We start from the raw sequence: 19,453 nt of genomic DNA, 5'->3' as shown, positions 1-19,453 counted from the left end.
TGTGTGTGTGTGTGTGTGTGTGTGTGTGTGTGTGTGTGTGTGTGTTCTTTTTTCTAGCCTGGTGGGGACTTCAACCTGAATGCACACAGACTCATTGGGACACGTGTCACTGGTTTCTACAGTGTGTGTGTGTGTGTGTGTGTGTGTGTGTGTGTGTGTGAGAGCCACTCTTCTGTCTAAAAAGATTACCTCTCAATGCTGTGCTTTGGCCTGCATTAAAGGATTAAACATATTATTCTGGGTTTGAATAAAAAAATTTATGTATAAAACCAGTTTATTTGTAGGGCATTGACAATTATTTGTAGGGTATTGTTTTATATAATTAGTTAAATAATTGTGTTAATACAAATAATTATTAATAAAAAAAAATATATTTAAAAAAACATTACTAACAAAAGAAAAAACACATTTAATTGTCTTTAAAAAGAAAAGGAAAAAAAAGTAGTGTGTGTAACTTAAAAAAATGAGAAGATTAATGCCTTTTGTTTAAGGACAAAAATGAGAACCAATGAGCTACCGGCATATAGAATAACCAGAAGGTGGGAGTGTAGCCTTATTTAGTAACCAGGTTGGATATGTCCTAGGGAACACTGTTTTGAAGATAAAGCTATTGTTGTTATTGCAAAACAGTGTTTTCAGACAGTGAAATAAAAACAATGTTCTCTCACTGTTTAGATTTTGTGTCTGTCATTCCCCCCCTTCCCCCCCCCCCTTCTGTCTCAGGATCACTCTGTGTGTGTGTGTGTGTGTGTGTGTGTGGAGGGGGTCTCTCTCACTCTGTGTATGTCGCCTTGTTTCTTGTTTTTCATAATTTAACCTAGGGCTGGACAATATGGCCAAAATTCATATCACGATATTTTTCTTAATTTCGGTCGATACGATATAATTCCGATATCGATATGAATTATATAAAAGCTTTAGAAAAAACTACTAAGAACTGCCACAAAGGATGTCTGTACCTACAAACTTCTGAAAAATGTATTTGCCAAGTCTATGAATAGTCCTCCTATAAAACTATATAATTTTTAAGAAATAAAACCAGTACAAATAAATTAATGTTCACCTTTTATTTGTATTTAGCCTTTATATGAAAAAGAAATGTGAAATCAACATCAAATAAACATAAGACTCTCACTTTATTAATATCTTTAAGTTTAAACTATAATAGGCTGATTATATTATTCTTAATATAGATTAAACAAAAGTGCTTCAGCCAGGATTCAGCCTGACTCAGAATATTCTAGCGGATGGATCTGCTTCAGATGGTGGACAGCGTCACAGCGTACAGTGCTCCTATGCCGCAGACGCAGTTTATTGAGCATTTTCTTTTAAGTTTTAAATTTCAGTGAAGAACAATTCTAGGCGCTCTATTTTCCATTTATGCAAAACTATAGCATATATTTAATGCTGCAGTTATTTAATTAAAAATGCAGTAAAAAACGTAATACAGTGAAATATTATTCTGATCTACATCATCTGTTCACTACGTGAATATATAGTAAAGTGTCATTTATTTCTGTGATCAAAGCTGAATTTATCATCATTACTCCAGTCTTCAGTGTCACTCATCATTCTCATATTAGGATTTGATGCTCAACAAACATTTATGATTATTATCAGTGTTGAAAACAGTTTTGTTGCTCATGATGCTCCTTCATTGCTTTCATATATTGTCGCAATCGTCTGACTGTCGTCGTCACCTTTCAGCTCATAACGATTGTTTTCCTTCAGCTGCAGCTCCAGCGCGACAGTAAGTTTCTACGAATCCATTTTTGGACTTTCTGTGAGAGCGCCCTCCTCATATTTAGATGCGAATAAAATGACAGGTCATGCATAGATTATTTTTTGTCTCTGAAATTAAATCTTGATGTATTCACGTTGGTTTCTATGTATAGGCTACACTTGCCCGTGACCTCAAGAAGCGCGCAATCAACCGAGGTTAGAGAAAGCGGTCTATAGCGTCCCTGTTAACTTGCCCGCCCTCGCTCCAGGTAATGCAGTTTCGAATCCCGCTCGGAGCGGGTCGACTAGGACCGGTGAGACCCAGTAAATGTGCGGGGGATAAAAATACACATTATTAAAAGTGCGGGGGACACGCCGAACCACTTCCACCCCACTGAATTAACGTTAGTCTTTCTTCTCTTATCAACTATTTATTTCTCCTTACTTGTGGAAGTTCGTTCAGTCACATTTGTTTTGCGGTCAGGGAAACTCTTTTTGTAGCTAAAACGTGCCGCGTTGGATCTATCAGCCTACTACTGCTGAGCACTGACTGTTTCAATCATGTTCTGCTCTTTCTGACGGCTGCGCCCTGAACGTCAGTCAGTGAGGAATGCTGTAATGTATTTATCGAAATATCGAAAATGTGTTTAAAAATCATATCACCGTTATTGAAAAAAATTATATCGCGATATATATTGATATTGAATTATTGTCCAGCCCTAATTTAACCCTTTCATATCATAGGCTATCAGCAATATCTATCACTTTATTGTGAAAAATAAGTTTAAAAATTTTTATTATATATATATATATAACACTGGTCTTCTGAACTTACAATATTTTGAGCTGCAAAAAATACATTTGCACATAATTGAAAGTGATATCCTAATACTTTTAATTGTTTTCTATAACATGGGCTTTAAAGAAGGTCATGTGCTGTGTTTGCAAAGATCACGTATGACACCTCTGTAAACTAATTATTTATTGATAGAATTCAAATGGATAAATAAAAAAATTCACATGATCTTATAAAAGTGGCTGTTTATAATAAACTTCCATAAATTATATGCACGCATATTACTCTTACCTGACACTGATATTAAAATCATTGTTGCGGTCTCTGTGATTTGGCTTAATTTATTTTTAAGAGAAGTGTAAGGATAATATAACTTCAGCATTTGGACAGTATTCTGCACTCATTTTGAAATTGACATTTGACATCACCTGACATAAAATTAATGAATAAAATGTAATTGATCTCATAGATGTGAGTGTTGTGGTTCCTGGTCATAGCAGCACCAGTTGCTGCAGTTAATGAGGTGAATTCAAATGACTTTGACATAGTCCCTTTATTTATTTTTTCCCATATTAAATGCCTATTGGCCTGCTGTGCACAGTAAAGCTGATGCCACCGGGGTGGCGGTGCCACCGGCTTGGGCCCGTCATCGCTGCTCGCAGCTTTAATTATTATTATTATTATTATCTTTTCGCCTTTTGGGCATTTTTGGGGCACTTAACGTGCTCGAAAACTCTTGAAACTTTGCACACACATCGGAATGCGCGGCCAACAGGGTTGGGCAGAGGCCTTTGACCCGGGCGTGGCAGGGGGGCTCAACAGCGCCCCCTTGAAAAACAGGGTCTATATATTAAACACACTTGCACGTACATGTATGAAACTCGGTACACTAATAGATCTCATCGGGCCAAACAACTTCCGCACTCATAGTCATAAGCTTCGCCCAACAGGAAGTGAGCTATAATGGGTTGTTCGGAAAACGCATGCTCTGGAATTTGCGATACTCCTCCTAGACGATTCACCCGATCAGCACCAAACTCAGTCAGCATGAAGTCAAGACACTGAGGATGCTAAATTGCGAGCAACTTTTTGATATCTCAAACGGTTTGGCCGTGGCGAAGAGACGAATTTATGGCGAGAAAAGGGAAACAGGAAGTGTGTTATAACTTTTGCATACATTAATTCATTTTGATGAAACTTCAGCTGTGTGTTCGTTGTAAGAGGCCGATCACATGGATATGACTTTTGTGAGTCAAAGTTATAGCGCCACCAACTGGCAGCAGGAAGTGTCACTTTTGTCCAAAGTGGGGGGTTAGTTTTATCTGCATTCACCAAACTCGGTATATATATTGTACATTTCGAGCCGGACAACTTTCTAATTTACAGTCATTAGCTCTGACCAACAGGAAGTCAGATAATTTGGTTGGAAGATAACAAGAAGTGGCAAAGCGAGCTCTGAGTTTTTACCTTCTCCTCAAAAGCGATTCATTCAATCTCCTCCAAACTCGGACAACATGAAGTAAATATACAGAAGATGCTAAAATGCGAACGGTTATTGGATATCTCAAACGGTCTTCCCATAGCAAAAGGCTAAAAAACACAAAATAAGAACACAAGTGCCTGGTTCATAAATAAGGCTATACTCCCACCTGCTGGTTATTCTATATAATCACACTGTGTTTTTTTTTTTTTTTTTTTCAACACATGCTCTCACTTAAATGTCCAGTAGAGGGCAATATTGTATAAGTTTTCAAGCAAAAAACCTTGCCTCTGTGTGTGTGTGTGAATGGTTTTCTAACCTGGAGGGGACTTAAACCTGAATGCACACAGACTCATGGGGACTTCCCAATGGGTACAAAAGCTTATAAATCAGACAGAATGAGTTCTTTTGAAAATGTAAAAATGCAGAAAGTTTTGTGTGATGGGTAGGTTTAGGGGTAGGAGCTGTGTAGGAGGACAGAATATGGTTTGTACAGCATAAAAACCATTATGTCTATGGTGAGTCCCCAAATAGATAGTGAACCAGACATGAGTGTGTGTGTGTGTGTGTGTGTGGGGTGGATGGGCTGAACTGATAAGAGTTGCCTGCAGCATACTTTAGCATTACTAGTGTGTGTATGTGTGTGTGTGTGTGTGTGTGTGTGTGTGTGTGTGTGTGTGTGTGTGTGTGTTCTTTTTTCTAGCCTGGTGGGGACTTCAACCTGAATGCACACAGACTCATGGGGACATGTGTCACTGGTTTCTACAGTGTGTGTGTGTGTGTGTGTGTGTGTGTGTGTGTGTGTGAGAGAGCCACTCTTCTGTCTAAAAAGATTACCTCTCAATGCTGTGCTTTGGCCTGCATTAAAGGATTAAACATATTATTCTGGGTTTGAATAAAACAATTCATGTATAAAACCAGTTTATTTGTAGGGCATTGACAATATTGTTTTATATAATTAGTTAAATAATTGTGTTAATACAAATAATTATTAATAAAAAAATATAAATATTTAAAAAAACATTACTAACAAAAGAAAAAACACATTTAATTGTCTTTAAAAAGAAAAGGAAAAAAAAGTAGTGTGTAACTTAAAAAAATGAGAAGATTAATGCCTTTTGTTTAAGGACAAAAATGATAACCAATGAGCAACCGGCATATAGAATAACCAGAAGGTGGGAGTGTAGCCTTATTTAGTAACCAGGTTGGATATGTCCTAGGGAACACTGTTTTGAAGATAAAACTATTGTTGTTATTGCAAAACAGTGTTTTCAGACAGTGAAATAAAAACAATGTTCTCTCACTGTTTAGATTTTGTGTCTGTCATTCCCCCCCTTCCCCCCCCCCCTTCTCTCTCAGGATCACTTTGTGTGTGTGTGTGTGTGTGTGTGTGTGTGTGTGTGTGGAGGGGGTCGCTCTCACTCTGTGTATGTCGCCTTGTTTCTTGTTTTTCATAATTTAACCCTTTCATATCATAGGCTATCAGCAATATCTATCACTTTATTGTGAAAAATAAGTTTTAAAAAATGTATTATATATATAACACTGGTCTTCTGAATTTACAATATTTTGAGCTGCAAAAAATATATTTGCACATAATTGAAAGTGATATCCTAATACTTTTAATTGTTTTCTATAACATGGGCTTTAAAGAAGGTCATGTGCTGTGTTTGCAAAGATCACGCATGACACCTCTTTAAACTAATTATTTATTGATTAAAATTCAAATGGATAAAAAAATATAATTTCACATGATCTTATAAAAGTGGCTGTTTATAATAAACTTCTATAAATTTTATGCACGTATATTACTCTTACCTGACACTGATATTAAAATCATTGTTGCGGTCTCTGTGATTTGGCTTAATTTATTTTTAAGAGAAGTGTAAGGATAATACAACTTCAGCATTTGGACAGTATTCTGCACTCATTTTGAAATTGACATTAGACATCATCTGACATAAAATTAATGAATAAAATGTAATTGATCTCATAGATGTGAGTGTTGTGGTTCCTGGTCATAGCAGCACCAGTTGCTGCAGTTAATGAGGTGAATTCAAATGACTTTGACATAGTCCCTTTATTTATTTTTTCCCATATTAAATGCCTATTGCCTGCTGTGCACAGTTAAGCTGATGCCACCGGGGTGGCGGTGCCCCCGGCTTGGGCCCGTCATCGCTGCTCGCAGCTTTAATTATTATTATTATTATTATTATTATTATCTTTTCGCCTTTTGGGCATTTTTGGGGCCCTTCCCATGCTCGAAAACTCTTGAAACTTTGCACACGCATCGGAATGCGCGGCCAACAGGGTCTGGCAGAGGCCTTTGACCCGGGCGTGGCAGGGGGGCTCAACAGCGCCCCCTTGAAAAACAGGGTCTATATATTAAACACACTTGCACGTACATGTATGAAACTCGGTACACTAATAGATCTCATCAGGCCGAACAACTTCCGCACTCATAGTCATAAGCTTCGCCCAACAGGAAGTGAGCTATTATGGGTTGTTCGGAAAACGCATGCTCTGGAATTTGCGGTACTCCTCCTAGACGATTCACCCGATCAGCACCAAACTCGGTCAGCCTGAAGTCAAGACACTGAGGATGCCAAATTGCGAGCAACTTTTTGATATCTCAAACGGTTTGGCCGTGGCGAAGAGACGAATTTATGGCGAGAAAAGGGAAACAGGAAGTGTGTTATAACTTTTGCATACATTAATTCATTTAGATGAAACTTCAGCTGTGTGTTCGTTGTAAGAGGCTGATCACATGGATATGACTTTTGTGAGTCAAAGTTATAGCGCCACCAACTGGCAGCAGGAAGTGTGGCTTTTGTCCAAAGTGGGGGGTTAGTTTTATCTGCAGTCACCAAACTCGGTATATATATTGTACTTTTCGAGCCGGACAACTTTCTAATTTACAGTCATTAGCTCTGACCAACAGGAAGTCAGATAATTTGGTTGGAAGATAATAAGAAGTGGCAAAGCGAGCTCTGAGTTTTTACCCTCTCCTCAAAAGCGAATCATTCAATCTCCTCCAAACTCGGACAACATGAAGTAAATATACAGAAGATGCTAAAATGCGAACGGTTATTGGATATCTCAAACGGTGGTCCCGTAGCAAAAGCCTAAAAAACACAAAATAAGAACACAAGTGCCTGATTCATAAATAAGGCTATACTCCCACCTGCTGGTTATTCTATATAGCACACTGTTTTTTTTTTTTTTTTTTTTTTCAACACATTCTCTCCCTTAAATGTCCAGTAGAGGACAATATTGTATAAGTTTTCAAGCAAAAAAAACTTGCCTCTGTGTGTGTGTGTGTGTGTGTGTGTGTGTGTGTGAATGGTTTTCTAGCCTGGTGGGGACTTCAACCTGAATGCACAAAGACTCATGGGGACTTCCCAATGGGTACAAAAGCTTATAAATCAAACAGAATGAGTTACTTTGAAAAGGTGAAAATGCAGAAAGTTGTGTGATGGGTAGATTTAGGGGCAGGGGCAGTGTAGGAGGACAGAATTAATGTTTTGTACAGCATAAAAACCATTACGTCTATGTTGAGTCCCCAGAAAGATAGTGAACCAGATATGAGTGTGTGTGTGTGTGTGTGTGTGTGTGTGTGTGTGTGTGTGTGTGTGTGTGTGTGTGTGTGTGTGTGTGTGTGTGTGTGTGTGTGTGTGTGTGTGTGTGTGTGTGTGTGTGTGTGTGTGTGTGTGTGTGAGAGAGAGAGAGAGAGACACTTTTCTGTCTAAAAAGATTACCTCTCAATGCTTTGGCCTGCATTAAAGGATTAAACATATTATTCTGGGTTTGAATAAAAAAATAAATGTATAAAACCAGTTTATTTGTAGGGCATTGACAATATTGTTTTATATAATTAGTTAAATAATTGTGGTAATACAAATAATTATAATTAAAAAAATATAAATATAAAAAAAATTACCCCCCCCTCTCCCTCTCTCAGGATCACTCTGTGTGTGTGCGTGTGTGTGTGTGTGTGTGTGTGTGTGTGTAGGGGGTCTCTCTCACTCTGTGTATGTCGCCTTGTTTCTTGTTTTTCATAATTTAACCCTTTCATATCATAGGCTATCAGCAATATCTATCACTTTATTGTGAAAAATAAGTTTTAAAAAATGTATTATATATATATAACACTGGTCTTCTGAACTTACAATATTTTGAGCTGCAAAAAATACATTTGCACATAATTGAAAGTGATATCCTAATACTTTTAATTGTTTTCTATAACATGGGCTTTAAAGAAGGTCATGTGCTGTGTTTGCAAAGATCACGTTTGACACCTCTTTAAACTAATTATTTATTGATTAAAATTCAAATGGATAAAAAATATATAATTTCACATGATCTTATAAAAGTGGCTGTTTATAATAAACTTCTATAAATTTTATGCACGCATATTACTCTTACCTGACACTGATATTAAAATCATTGTTGCGGTCTCTGTGATTTGGCTTAATTTGTTTTTAAGAGAAGTGTAAGGATAATACAACTTCAGCATTTGGACAGTATTCTGCACTCATTTTGAAATTGACATTAGACATCATCTGACATAAAATTAATGAATAAAATGTAATTGATCTAAGAGATGTGAGTGTTGTGGTTCCTGGTCATAGCAGCACCAGTTGCTGCAGTTAATGAGGTGAATTCAAATGACTTTGACATAGTCCCTTTATTTATTGTTTCCCATATTAAATGCCTATTGCCTGCTGTGCACAGTTAAGCTGATGCCACCGGGGTGGCGGTGCCCCCGGCTTGGGCCCGTCATCGCTGCTCGCAGCTTTAATTATTATTATTATTATTATTATTATTATTATTATTATTTTAACCCGACTATTTGGGCATTTTGGGGGCCCTTCCCATGCTCGAAAACTCTTGAAACTTTGCACACGCATCAGAATGCGCGGCCATCAGGGCCGGGCTGAGGCTGGGACCCGGGCGTGGCAGGGGGGCTCGACAGCGCCCCCTAAAGTGGGGTCTGAAAACGTGGTCTATAAATGAAACACACTTTCACGTACACATATGAAACTCGGTACACATATAGAGTTCATCGGGCCGAACAACTTTCGTGCTCTAAGTTATGTGTCAGCCCAACAGGAAGTGAGCTATTATGGGTTGTTCGGAAAACGCACGCTGTGGAATTTGCGATACTCCTCCTAGACGATTCACCCGATCAGCACCAAACTCGGTCAGCATGAAGTCAAGACACTGAGGATGCTAAATTGCAAGCAACTTTTTGATATCTCAAACGGTTTGGCCGTGGCGAAGAGACAAATTTATGGCGAGAAAAGGGAAACAGGAAGTGTGTTATAACTTTTGCATACATTAATTCATTTTGATGAAACTTCAGCTGTGTGTTCGTTGTAAGAGGCCGATCACATGGATATGACTTTTGTGAGTCAAAGTTATAGCGCCACCAACTGGCAGCAGGAAGTGTGTCACTTTTGTCCAAAGTGGGGGGGTTAGTTTTATCTACATTCACCAAACTCGGTATATATATTGTACATTTCGAGCCGGACAACTTTCTAATTTACAGTCATTAGCTCTGACCAACAGGAAGTCAGATAATTTGGTTGGAAGATAACAAGAAGTGGCAAAGCGAGCTCTGAGTTTTTACCTTCTCCTCAAAAGTGATTCATTCAATCTCCTCCAAACTCGGACAACATGAAGTAAATATACAGAAGATGCTAAAATGCGAACGGTTATTGGATATCTCAAACGGTGGTCCCGTAGCAAAAGCCTAAAAAACACAAAATAAGAACACAAGTGCCTGGTTCATAAATAAGGCTATACTCCCACCTGCTGGTTATTCTCTATATCACACTGTTTTTTTTTGTTTTGTTTTTCAACACTTATGTTCTCACTTAAATGACCAGTAGAGGGCAATATTGTATAAGTTTTCAAGCAAAAAAACCTTACCTCTGTGTGTGTGTGTGAATGGTTTTCTAGCCTGGTGGGGACTTAAACCTGAATGCACACAGACTCATGGGGACTTCCCAATGGGTACAAAAGCTTATAAATCAGACAGAATGAGTTACTTTGAAAAGGTGAAAATGCAGAAAGTTGTGTGATGGGTAGGTTTAGGGGTAGGAGCAGTGTATGAGGACAGAATATATGGTTTGTACAGCATAAAAACCATTACATCTATGGTGAGTCCCCAGAAAAAGATAGTGAACCAGACATGAGTGTGTGTGTGTGTGTGTGTGTGTGTGTGTGTGAGGGGCAGGGGTGGGGGGGTGAAGGGGGGTGTTGTGGATGGGGGGATGGGCTGAGCTGATTTGAGTTGCCTGCAGCATACTTCAGCATTACTACTGTGTGTGTGTGTGTGTGTGTGTGTGTGTGTGTGTGTGTGTGTGTGTGTGTGTTGTTCTAGCCTGGTGGGGACTTCAACCTGAATGCACACAGACTCATGGGGACACATGTCACTGTAGGGGCCTAAATTGAGGTCCCAATGGGTACAAAAGCTTATAAATCATACAGAATGAGTTCTTTTGAAAATGTAAAAATGCAGAAAGTTTTGTGAAATGGGTAGGTTTAGGGGTAGGGGCAGGAGGACAGAATATATGGTTTGTAAAGCATAAAAACCATTACGTCTATGAGTCCCCAGAAAGATAGTGAACCAGACATGAGTGTGTGTGTGTGTGTGTGTGTGTGTGTGTGTGTGTGTGTGTGTGTGTGTGTGTGTGTGTGTGTGTGTGTGTGTGTGTGTGTGCGTGTGCGCTAAAAAGATTACCTCTCAATGCTGTGCTTTGGCCTGCATTAAAGGATAAAACATATTATTCTGGGTTTGAATAAATAAATTAATGTATAAAACCAGTTTATTTGTAGGGCATTGACAATATTGTTTTATATAATTAGTTAAATAATTGTGTTAATACAAATAATTATTAAACATATAAATATTTAAAAAAATTACTAACAAAGGAAAAAACACATTTAATTGTCTTTTTCAACAAAAAGTAATTGGTGTGTGTAACTTAAAAATGAGAAGATTAATGTTTAAGGACAAAAATGAGAACCAATGAGCTACCGGTATATAGAATAACCAGAAGTTGGAAGTGTAGCCTTATTTAGTAACCAGGTTGGATATGTCCTAGGGAACACTGTTTTGAAGATAAAACTATTGTTGTTATTGCAAAACAGTGTTTTCAGACAGTGAAATAAAAACAATGTTCTCTCACTGTTTAGATTTTGTGTCTGTCATTCCCCCTCCCCCTCCCTCTCCCTCTCTTAGGATCACTATGTGTGTGTGTGTGTGTGTGTGTGTGTGTGTGTGTGTGGAGGGGGTCTCTCTCACTCTGTGTATGTGTCACCTTTTCTCTTGTGTTTTCATAATTTAACCCTTTCATATCATAGGCTATCACAAATATCTATCACTTTATTGTGAAAAATAAGTAAAAAACAAAAACATATATTATATCTTTAATTAAATACTGGTCTTCTGAATTTACAAAATTTTGAGCTGCAAAAAATATATTTGCACATAATTGAAAGTGATGTCCCAATACTTTTAATTGTTTTCTATAACATGGGCTTTAAAGAAGGTCATGTGCTGTGTTTGCAAAGATCACGTATGACACCTCTTTAAACTAATTATTTAATAATAAAATAATTCCATAAATTTTATGCACGCATATTACTCTTACCTGACACTAAAATTAAAATCATTGTTGCGGTCTCTGTGATTTGGCTTAATTTATTTTTAAGAGAAGTGTAAGGATAATACAACTTCAGCATTTGGACAGTATTCTGCACTCATTTGAAATTGACATTTGACATCATCTGACATAAAATTAATGAATAAAATGTAATTGATCTCAGATCTCAGAGTAATTGATGTCATTGATCTGTGAGTGTTGTGGTTCCTGGTCATAGCAGCACCAGTTGCTGCAGTTAATGTGGTGAATTCAATTGACTTTGACATAGTCCCTTTATTTATTTTTTCCCATATTAAATGCCTATTGGCCTGCTGTGCACAGTTAAGCTGATGCCACCGGGGTGGCGGTGCCACCGGCTTGGGCCCGTCATCGCTGCTCGCAGCTTTAATTTATTATTATTTTTTTTACCGACTATTTGGGCATTTTTGGGGCCTTTCCCATGCTCGAAAACTCTTGAAACTTTGCACACGCATCAGAATGCGCGGCCATCAGGGCCGGGCTGAGGCTGGGACCCGGGCGTGGCAGGGGGGCTCGACAGCGCCCCCTAAAGTGGGCTCTGAAAACAGGGTCTATAAATCAAACACACTTGCACGTACATATATGAAACTCGGTACACATATAGAGCTCATCGGGCCGAATAACTTTCGTGCTCTAACTTATGCGTCAGCCCAACAGGAAGTGAGCTATTATGGGTTGTTCGGAAAACGCATGCTCTGGAATTTGCGATACTCCTCCTAGAAAATTGACCCGATCAGCACCAAACTCGGTCAGCATGAAGTCAAGACACTGAGGATGCCAAATTGCGAGCAACTTTTTGATATCTCAAACGGTTAGGCCGTGGCGAAGAGACGAATTTATGGCGAGAAAAAGGAAACAGGAAGTGAGTTATAACTTTTGCATAGATTAATTCATTTTGATGAAACTTCAGCTGTGTGTTCGTTGTAAGAGGACGATCACATGGATATGACTTTTGTGAGACAAAGTTATAGCGCCACCAACTGGCAGCAGGAAGTGTGTCCCTTTCAAAATTGCTTTAAATCCCCATCTTATTTTCACCCGATTTACTTCAAACTTCATCAGTATTATGTCAAAACATGGCAGATATAGACATATGAATGGATTCCTGATTCTAGAAAAACTGTTGTCATGGCAACGTGTCAAAGTCTAATAATCTTTTTTGGTGTTTTTGAGACTCTTCACATGCTTGAAATTGCATGAAACTCAACACACACATCAGACATGCTGTCCAGAAGATGCAAGCAAAGATTCAGAAACGGGCGTGGTAGAGGGGCTCAGTAGCGCCATCTTTTGTCCAAAGCGGGGGGGTTAGTTTTATCTACATTCACCAAACTCGGTATATATATTGTACATTTCGAGCCGGACAACTTTCTAATTTACAGTCATTAGCTCTGACCAACAGGAAGTCAGATAATTTGGTTGGAAGATAACAAGAAGTCGAAAGCGAGCTCTGAGTTTTTACCTTCTCCTCAAAAGCGATTCATTCAATCTCCTCCAAACTCGGACAACATGAAGTAAATATACAGAAGATGCTAAAATGCGAACGGTTATTGGATATCTCAAACGGTGTTCCCTTAGTAAAAGCCTAAAAAAGACAAAGTAAGCACACAAGTGCCTGGTTCATAAATAAGGCTATACTCCCACCTGCTGGTTATTCTCTATATCACACTGTTTTTTTTTTTTTTTTTTTCAACACTTATGCTCTCACTTAAATGACCAGTAGAGGGAAATATTGTATAAGTTTTCAAGCAAAAAACCTTGCCTCTGTGTGTGTGTGAGAATGCTTTTCTAGCCTGCTGGGGACTTAAACCTGAATGCACACAGACTCATGGGGGCTTCCCAATGGGTACAAAAGCTTATAAATCAGACAGAATGAGTTCTTTTGAAAATGTGAAAATGCAGAAAGTTTTGTGTGATGGGTAGGTTTAGGGGTAGGAGCAGTGTAGGAGGACAGAATATGGTTTGTACAGCATAAAAATGGGTGGATGGGCTGAACTGATAAGAGTTGCCTGCTGGATACTTTAGCATTACTAGTGTGTGTGTGTGTGTGTGTGTGTGTGTGTGTGTGTGTGTGTGTGTGTGTGTGTGTGTGTGTGTGTGTGTGTTCTTTTTTCTAGCCTGGTGGGGACTTCAACCTGAATGCACACAGACTCATGGGGACACGTGTCACTGATTTCTACAGTGTGTGTGTGTGTGTGTGGGGGTGGGGGGTGGGGGGGTGGATGGGCTGAACTGATAAGAGTTGCCTGCAGCATACTTTAGCATTACTTGTGTGTGTGTGTGTGTGTGTGTGTGTGTGTGTGTGTGTGTGTGTGTGTGTGTGTGTGTGTGTGTGTGTGTGTGTGTGTGTGTGTGTGTGTGTGTGTGTGTGTTCTTTTTTCTAGCCTGGTGGGGACTTCAACCTGAATGCACACAGACTCATGGGGACACGTGTCACTGATTTCTAGAGTGTGTGTGTGTGTGTGTGTGTGTGTGTGTGTGTGTGTGTGTGTGTGTGTGTGTGTGTGTGTGTGTGTGTGTGTGTGTGTGTGTGTGTGAGAGCCACTCTTCTGTCTAAAACAATTACCTCTCAATGCTGTGCTTTGGCCTGCATTAAAGGATTAAACATATTATTCTGGGTTTGAATAAAAAAAAAAAATGTATAAAACCAGTTTATTTGTAGGTCATTGACAATATTGTTTTATATAATTAGTTCCCCCCCCCCCTCAGGATCACTGTGTGTGTGTGTGTGTGTGTGTGTGTGTGTGTGTGTGTGTGTGTGTGTGTGTGTGTGTGTGTGTGTGTGTGTGTGTGTGTGTGTGTGTGTGTGTGTGTGTGTGTGTTCTTTTTTCTAGCCTGGTGGGGACTTCAACCTGAATGCACACAGACTCATGGGGACACGTGTCACTGATTTCTACAGTGTGTGTGTGTGTGTGTGTGGGGGTGGGGGGTGGGGGGGTGGATGGGCTGAACTGATAAGAGTTGCCTGCAGCATACTTTAGCATTACTTGTGTGTGTGTGTGTGTGTGTGTGTGTGTGTGTGTGTGTGTGTGTGTGTGTGTGTGTGTGTGTGTGTGTGTGTGTGTGTGTGTGTGTGTGTGTTCTTTTTTCTAGCCTGGTGGGGACTTCAACCTGAATGCACACAGACTCATGGGGACACGTGTCACTGATTTCTAGAGTGTGTGTGTGTGTGTGTGTGTGTGTGTGTGTGTGTGTGTGTGTGTGTGTGTGTGTGTGTGTGTGTGTGTGTGTGTGTGAGAGCCACTCTTCTGTCTAAAACAATTACCTCTCAATGCTGTGCTTTGGCCTGCATTAAAGGATTAAACATATTATTCTGGGTTTGAATAAAAAAAAAAAATGTATAAAACCAGTTTATTTGTAGGTCATTGACAATATTGTTTTATATAATTAGTTCCCCCCCCCCCCTCAGGATCACTGTGTGTGTGTGTGTGTGTGTGTGTGTGTGTGTGTGTGTGTGTGTGTGTGTGTGTGTGTGTGTGTGTGTATGTGTGTGTGTGTGTATGTGTGTGTGTGTGTGTGTGTGTGTGTGTGTGTGAGTGTGTGTGTGAAGGGGGTCTCTCTCACTCTGTGTGTCACCTTGTCTCTTGTTTTTTTAATAATTTAACCCTTTCATATCATAGGCTATCACAAATATCTATCACTTTATTGTGAAAAATAATAAAAAAACAATAAAAACACCTCTTTAAACTAATTATTTATTGATAGAATTCAAATGGATTAAAAAATTTAATTTCACATGATTTTATAAAAGTGGCTGTTTATTATAAACTTCCATAAATTTTATGCACACATATTACTCTTCCCTGACACTGATATTAAAATCATTGTTGCGGTCTCTGTGATTTGGCTTAATTTATTTTTAAGAGAAGTGTAAGGATAATACAACTTCAGCATTTGGACAGTATTCTGCACTCATTTTGAAATTGACATTTGACATCATCTGACATAAAATTAATGAATAAAATGTAATTGATCTCATAGATGTGAGTGTTGTGGTTCCTGGTCATAGCAGCACCAGTTGCTGCAGTTAATGAGGTGAATTCAAATGACTTTGACATAGTCCCTTTATTTATTTTTCCCATATTAAATGCCTATTGGCCTACTGCGCACAGTTAAGTTGATGCCACCGGGGTGGCGGTGCCACCGGCTTGGGCCCGTCATCGCTGCTCGCAGCTTTAATTTAATTTATTTTTACATTATTTTAATATTCTAGGGTGGAAAATATCTTTAAATATAAAATTAAATTACAGTCAGTACAACAAATATTACCTTAATTGAACAAAAATGTACATGTATTTTAATTTACATATTTTTTCCGATTTCTGATTAAGGTGGAAAATATATTTAAATGTCATGTAAAAAATTGCTAATTGTGCTAATAACTGAATGTGTGTGTACAATTTTATACATTGCCAATTTTATTTTGCGTGTCATTTTTAATTTTACTTTTATTTTAATATTTTATTACATTTTCAAAGAAAATAGTTCCTTACATAAACTCCATAAAGAAACATTTAATTATTTACTAGCCATGTTTATGCATGGTGGTAAAATATAAATTAAACATGTAATTTCTGTAATTTAACGTCACATTTTACTTTTAATATTTAAATGTTATTTAAATTAAGTCAAACCAAAAATGATTGACACCAGATGTAATTTTTTGCTAGTGTGTGCAGATATTAAGTATATATTAAGTGATATACAGGATAGCAAAATAGTAAACTGTGTATGAAGATTTTAGGGTATGTCCGTGAACTATCAGTAAAATTGATACAAATGTGGGAGCGAAATGATTCCAACACTTTCGACCTGAGCACGTTTTGCTAAAGTGTTTTTTCTTTAATTGCTAATGTGACCTTTGACACCACAGACTGAACAGAAAGAAGCATTGCTTGCTCATTGGTTGACCTGAATTGGTATTATCTAATTGTGTTCTTAAATCTTACATCTGATTGGTTGATTGTAATACATTACATCTCTTTCTATCAATGTTATCTGACATTGTCAAGATGAATTTGTTCTGACGCAGTTTAACTCTGAGTGCTTGTCATATTTTATCACCATTTTCTAAACTATGGTGAATAAACTGATAATGTGAGGAAATATTGAAGGCGTCTGGATAACTTGGTTTGACTGTAACACTGCTGGTGACCCACAGTGTGTTTTTAGAGATGTATTAATCTTATCCCCGATCTCTTGTGTAGCTGAGTTTAATGTGTGGACGCGGGAGGCAGGCGCAGGCGGTCTGTCCATCGCCGTCGAGGGTCCCAGTCGTGCAGAAATCTCATTTGAGGAAAGAAAGGATGGATCATGTGGCGTCTCCTATTTGGCTCAAGAACCTGGTATATATACACATACACAATACCGTTCTGTCCTGTGTTCCTTTTAAAATGTATTTCATGTCATTTGAGACCTTGAATCCCTTCATTAATGCAGATTCTCAGCAAATACCTCCTCTCAAAACTCTTTGCAGGCGACTACGAAGTGTCAATAAAGTTCAACGACGAGCACATTCCCGACAGCCCGTTCCTGGTGCCCGTGTGCGCTCCCGTAGACGACGCCCGTCGACTTACTGTTACCAGTCTTCAGGTGAGACATGAGGAAACATCAACACACAGATGCATGTCCGCAGCTATCAAAGTTCAGCTATTCAATTCCCAAACGAACCATCATGACTCTTACAAAGGAAAACAGTCAAACTTGGTGCAGGTGTTATTAATATGGAAGTTTCTATGTAATGACACGTACGTCCCTTAAGCCAGGTGCATACTGTGTGATTTTGGCCGTCTGAGACAAATTTTGCAAATCCTAAAAGATTCATCTGATCCTAGGCTAAAATCTGACGTTGATCATTAGTTTATGTTCACCGGCAGCTGATTAATGATCGCTCAGATGAAATTCTGGCAGTGTCAGAAGATTTGGCGCACAATCCTGCAGTGTGACTTCTCCTACGACGACCGTTAAATATCTCGGTTTTTCAAGACAAACTATGACCAAAACGAGAGCTAGAGATTTCTTTGTCGTCATCATTTCAGCCCCGCATGTAATGCCGCTCAGTCACCGAACGCGTCGTTGATTGATGATATAAAATCCCGGATGAGTTTTCTTGTGTGCGTCCGTCTTTAACGTGCCTTGACTATCATACAGTCGGACATTAATAACAACTGAGATCTTACAGTGTGACATGGCTTACATCGGGATCATGCTCGTACAGTCGGACAGGCAACATTCGCAAAGGATTTTGAAAATTCGCAGTGTGCAGGACCCTTTAGATATGTTATAAATCTATACAGTGGTAAAGATATATATAGCATACTTGTTAGCTACATCACTGTCTACATAGGCAGCTGACTTCTAATGAAACTCGTATTTGTGTGAAATTAGATCTTTTCATAGGAAGCAACACAAATAGGTCTTTTATTAAGGGCACCACTGTTCAAGTCCATTTAAGTATCTTCTGCTCACTAAGGTTACATTTATTCCAAAATTTCACAAATAAAGTGAATAAATTTCACAAATTTCACAAGTAAAAACTTGTGAAATCTTAATACAATTTTAAATTGTTTCTTTCGTTATATATTTTAAAATATAATTTATTCCTGTGATTAAAGCTGTATTTTCAGCATCATTACTCGCGTTTCAGTGTCACATGATCCTTCAGAAATCATTCTAATATGATGATTTGATGAAGGAAACATAAGATGCTCCCTTTTGAATTCTGCTCAAACGAGGTATCTTAGATGGCAGTATTATGTCGCCGTCTACATTTTAGACCAGGCTACACATCAGAAGCGCACAAATGATGACTGCATGTTGTCTAGATAGACAGCTCATCACGTTTTGGATCAGATTTATTCCGCAAACTCCTCTTTGAATAGCTGTCGGACATCCCTCCTCTTTGTGTGGCTGTTCTGGTGTTTCTCTTGTGTTTCATTTAAAGGCTTTTAACAGAATCAGCCGTTGTAAAGCTCACAGTAGGATCAGTTGAAGCAGAGAGAGGAAGACGACACCGACTGCTCTGCTAGAAACCCCCCTCCATCATCCGTATCCCATTATTCCCTGTAGTTTAGCAAACCCTGTAGCTCTCATTTTCTGTCAAATTGTTGTCAAATCTCTCTCTCTCAGCTTTAGCTGATCTTAAGTGAGTCCAGGTGAGAGCACATGATCTAAACATGTCTTCTTTAAAGCATTGTATTGTTGTTGTTTTTTATGATTTATAAATGTTTAAAACCTTTATATAAAAAAATATACCTTTTTATTCTCTACCCAAAGTTTGGGGTCAGCAGATATTAATATTTTTGTGAAAGAAATTTAATATAACATAGTTTAAATTGTAGTAATTTTTCACTTTTTGCTGTATTTATCAAACAAATGCAATAGATTTATTTCAAAAGCATAAACGAACCCCAAACGTTTGAACGGTAGTGTATGTGCATTTACGGTCTTTCCCAGAATGCACTGGTTCCAAACGCAGGTCTAAACTGTTCGTTCACTAATGTAGGAGTCGGGTCTGAAGGTGAACCAGCCCGCATCATTTGCAGTGCGTCTGAACGGGGCAAAGGGCAACGTCGATGCCAAAGTTCACAGCCCGTCCGGAGCGCTGGAGGAGTGTGTGGTGTCTGAACTAGAGCAAGGTGAGATGATCGTGAGCTTTAACAGTCAGTCCTAATGGATATGATGTATTTCACACATTAAATATTTTTCTGATATTACTGAAAGTGAAAGGACCTTATTATTTTTAACATGAAACTGCATTTACAG

General features: G+C 38.5%; 1 protein-coding gene across 2 annotated transcripts in view; it reads left to right on the top strand.

The window, feature by feature from the left end:
• flnbl (filamin B, like) overlaps nucleotides 1-19,453 on the top strand; it is a 104,231-nt gene that overhangs the window by 79,290 nt on the left and 5,488 nt on the right. For both annotated transcript variants that reach the window (XM_067432342.1, XM_067432341.1), the window contains 3 exons: nucleotides 16,897-17,034; nucleotides 17,166-17,281; nucleotides 19,194-19,326. In XM_067432342.1, coding sequence (XP_067288443.1) covers nucleotides 16,897-17,034; nucleotides 17,166-17,281; nucleotides 19,194-19,326 — 387 coding nt within the window. The remainder of the gene's footprint in view (nucleotides 1-16,896; nucleotides 17,035-17,165; nucleotides 17,282-19,193; nucleotides 19,327-19,453) is intronic.

This window comes from Pseudorasbora parva, chromosome 22 (assembly GCF_024679245.1).
Source record: "Pseudorasbora parva isolate DD20220531a chromosome 22, ASM2467924v1, whole genome shotgun sequence".
In the NCBI taxonomy this organism is placed as follows: Eukaryota; Metazoa; Chordata; class Actinopteri; order Cypriniformes; family Gobionidae; genus Pseudorasbora; species Pseudorasbora parva.
This window is presented reverse-complemented; position numbering and strand designations above follow the sequence as displayed.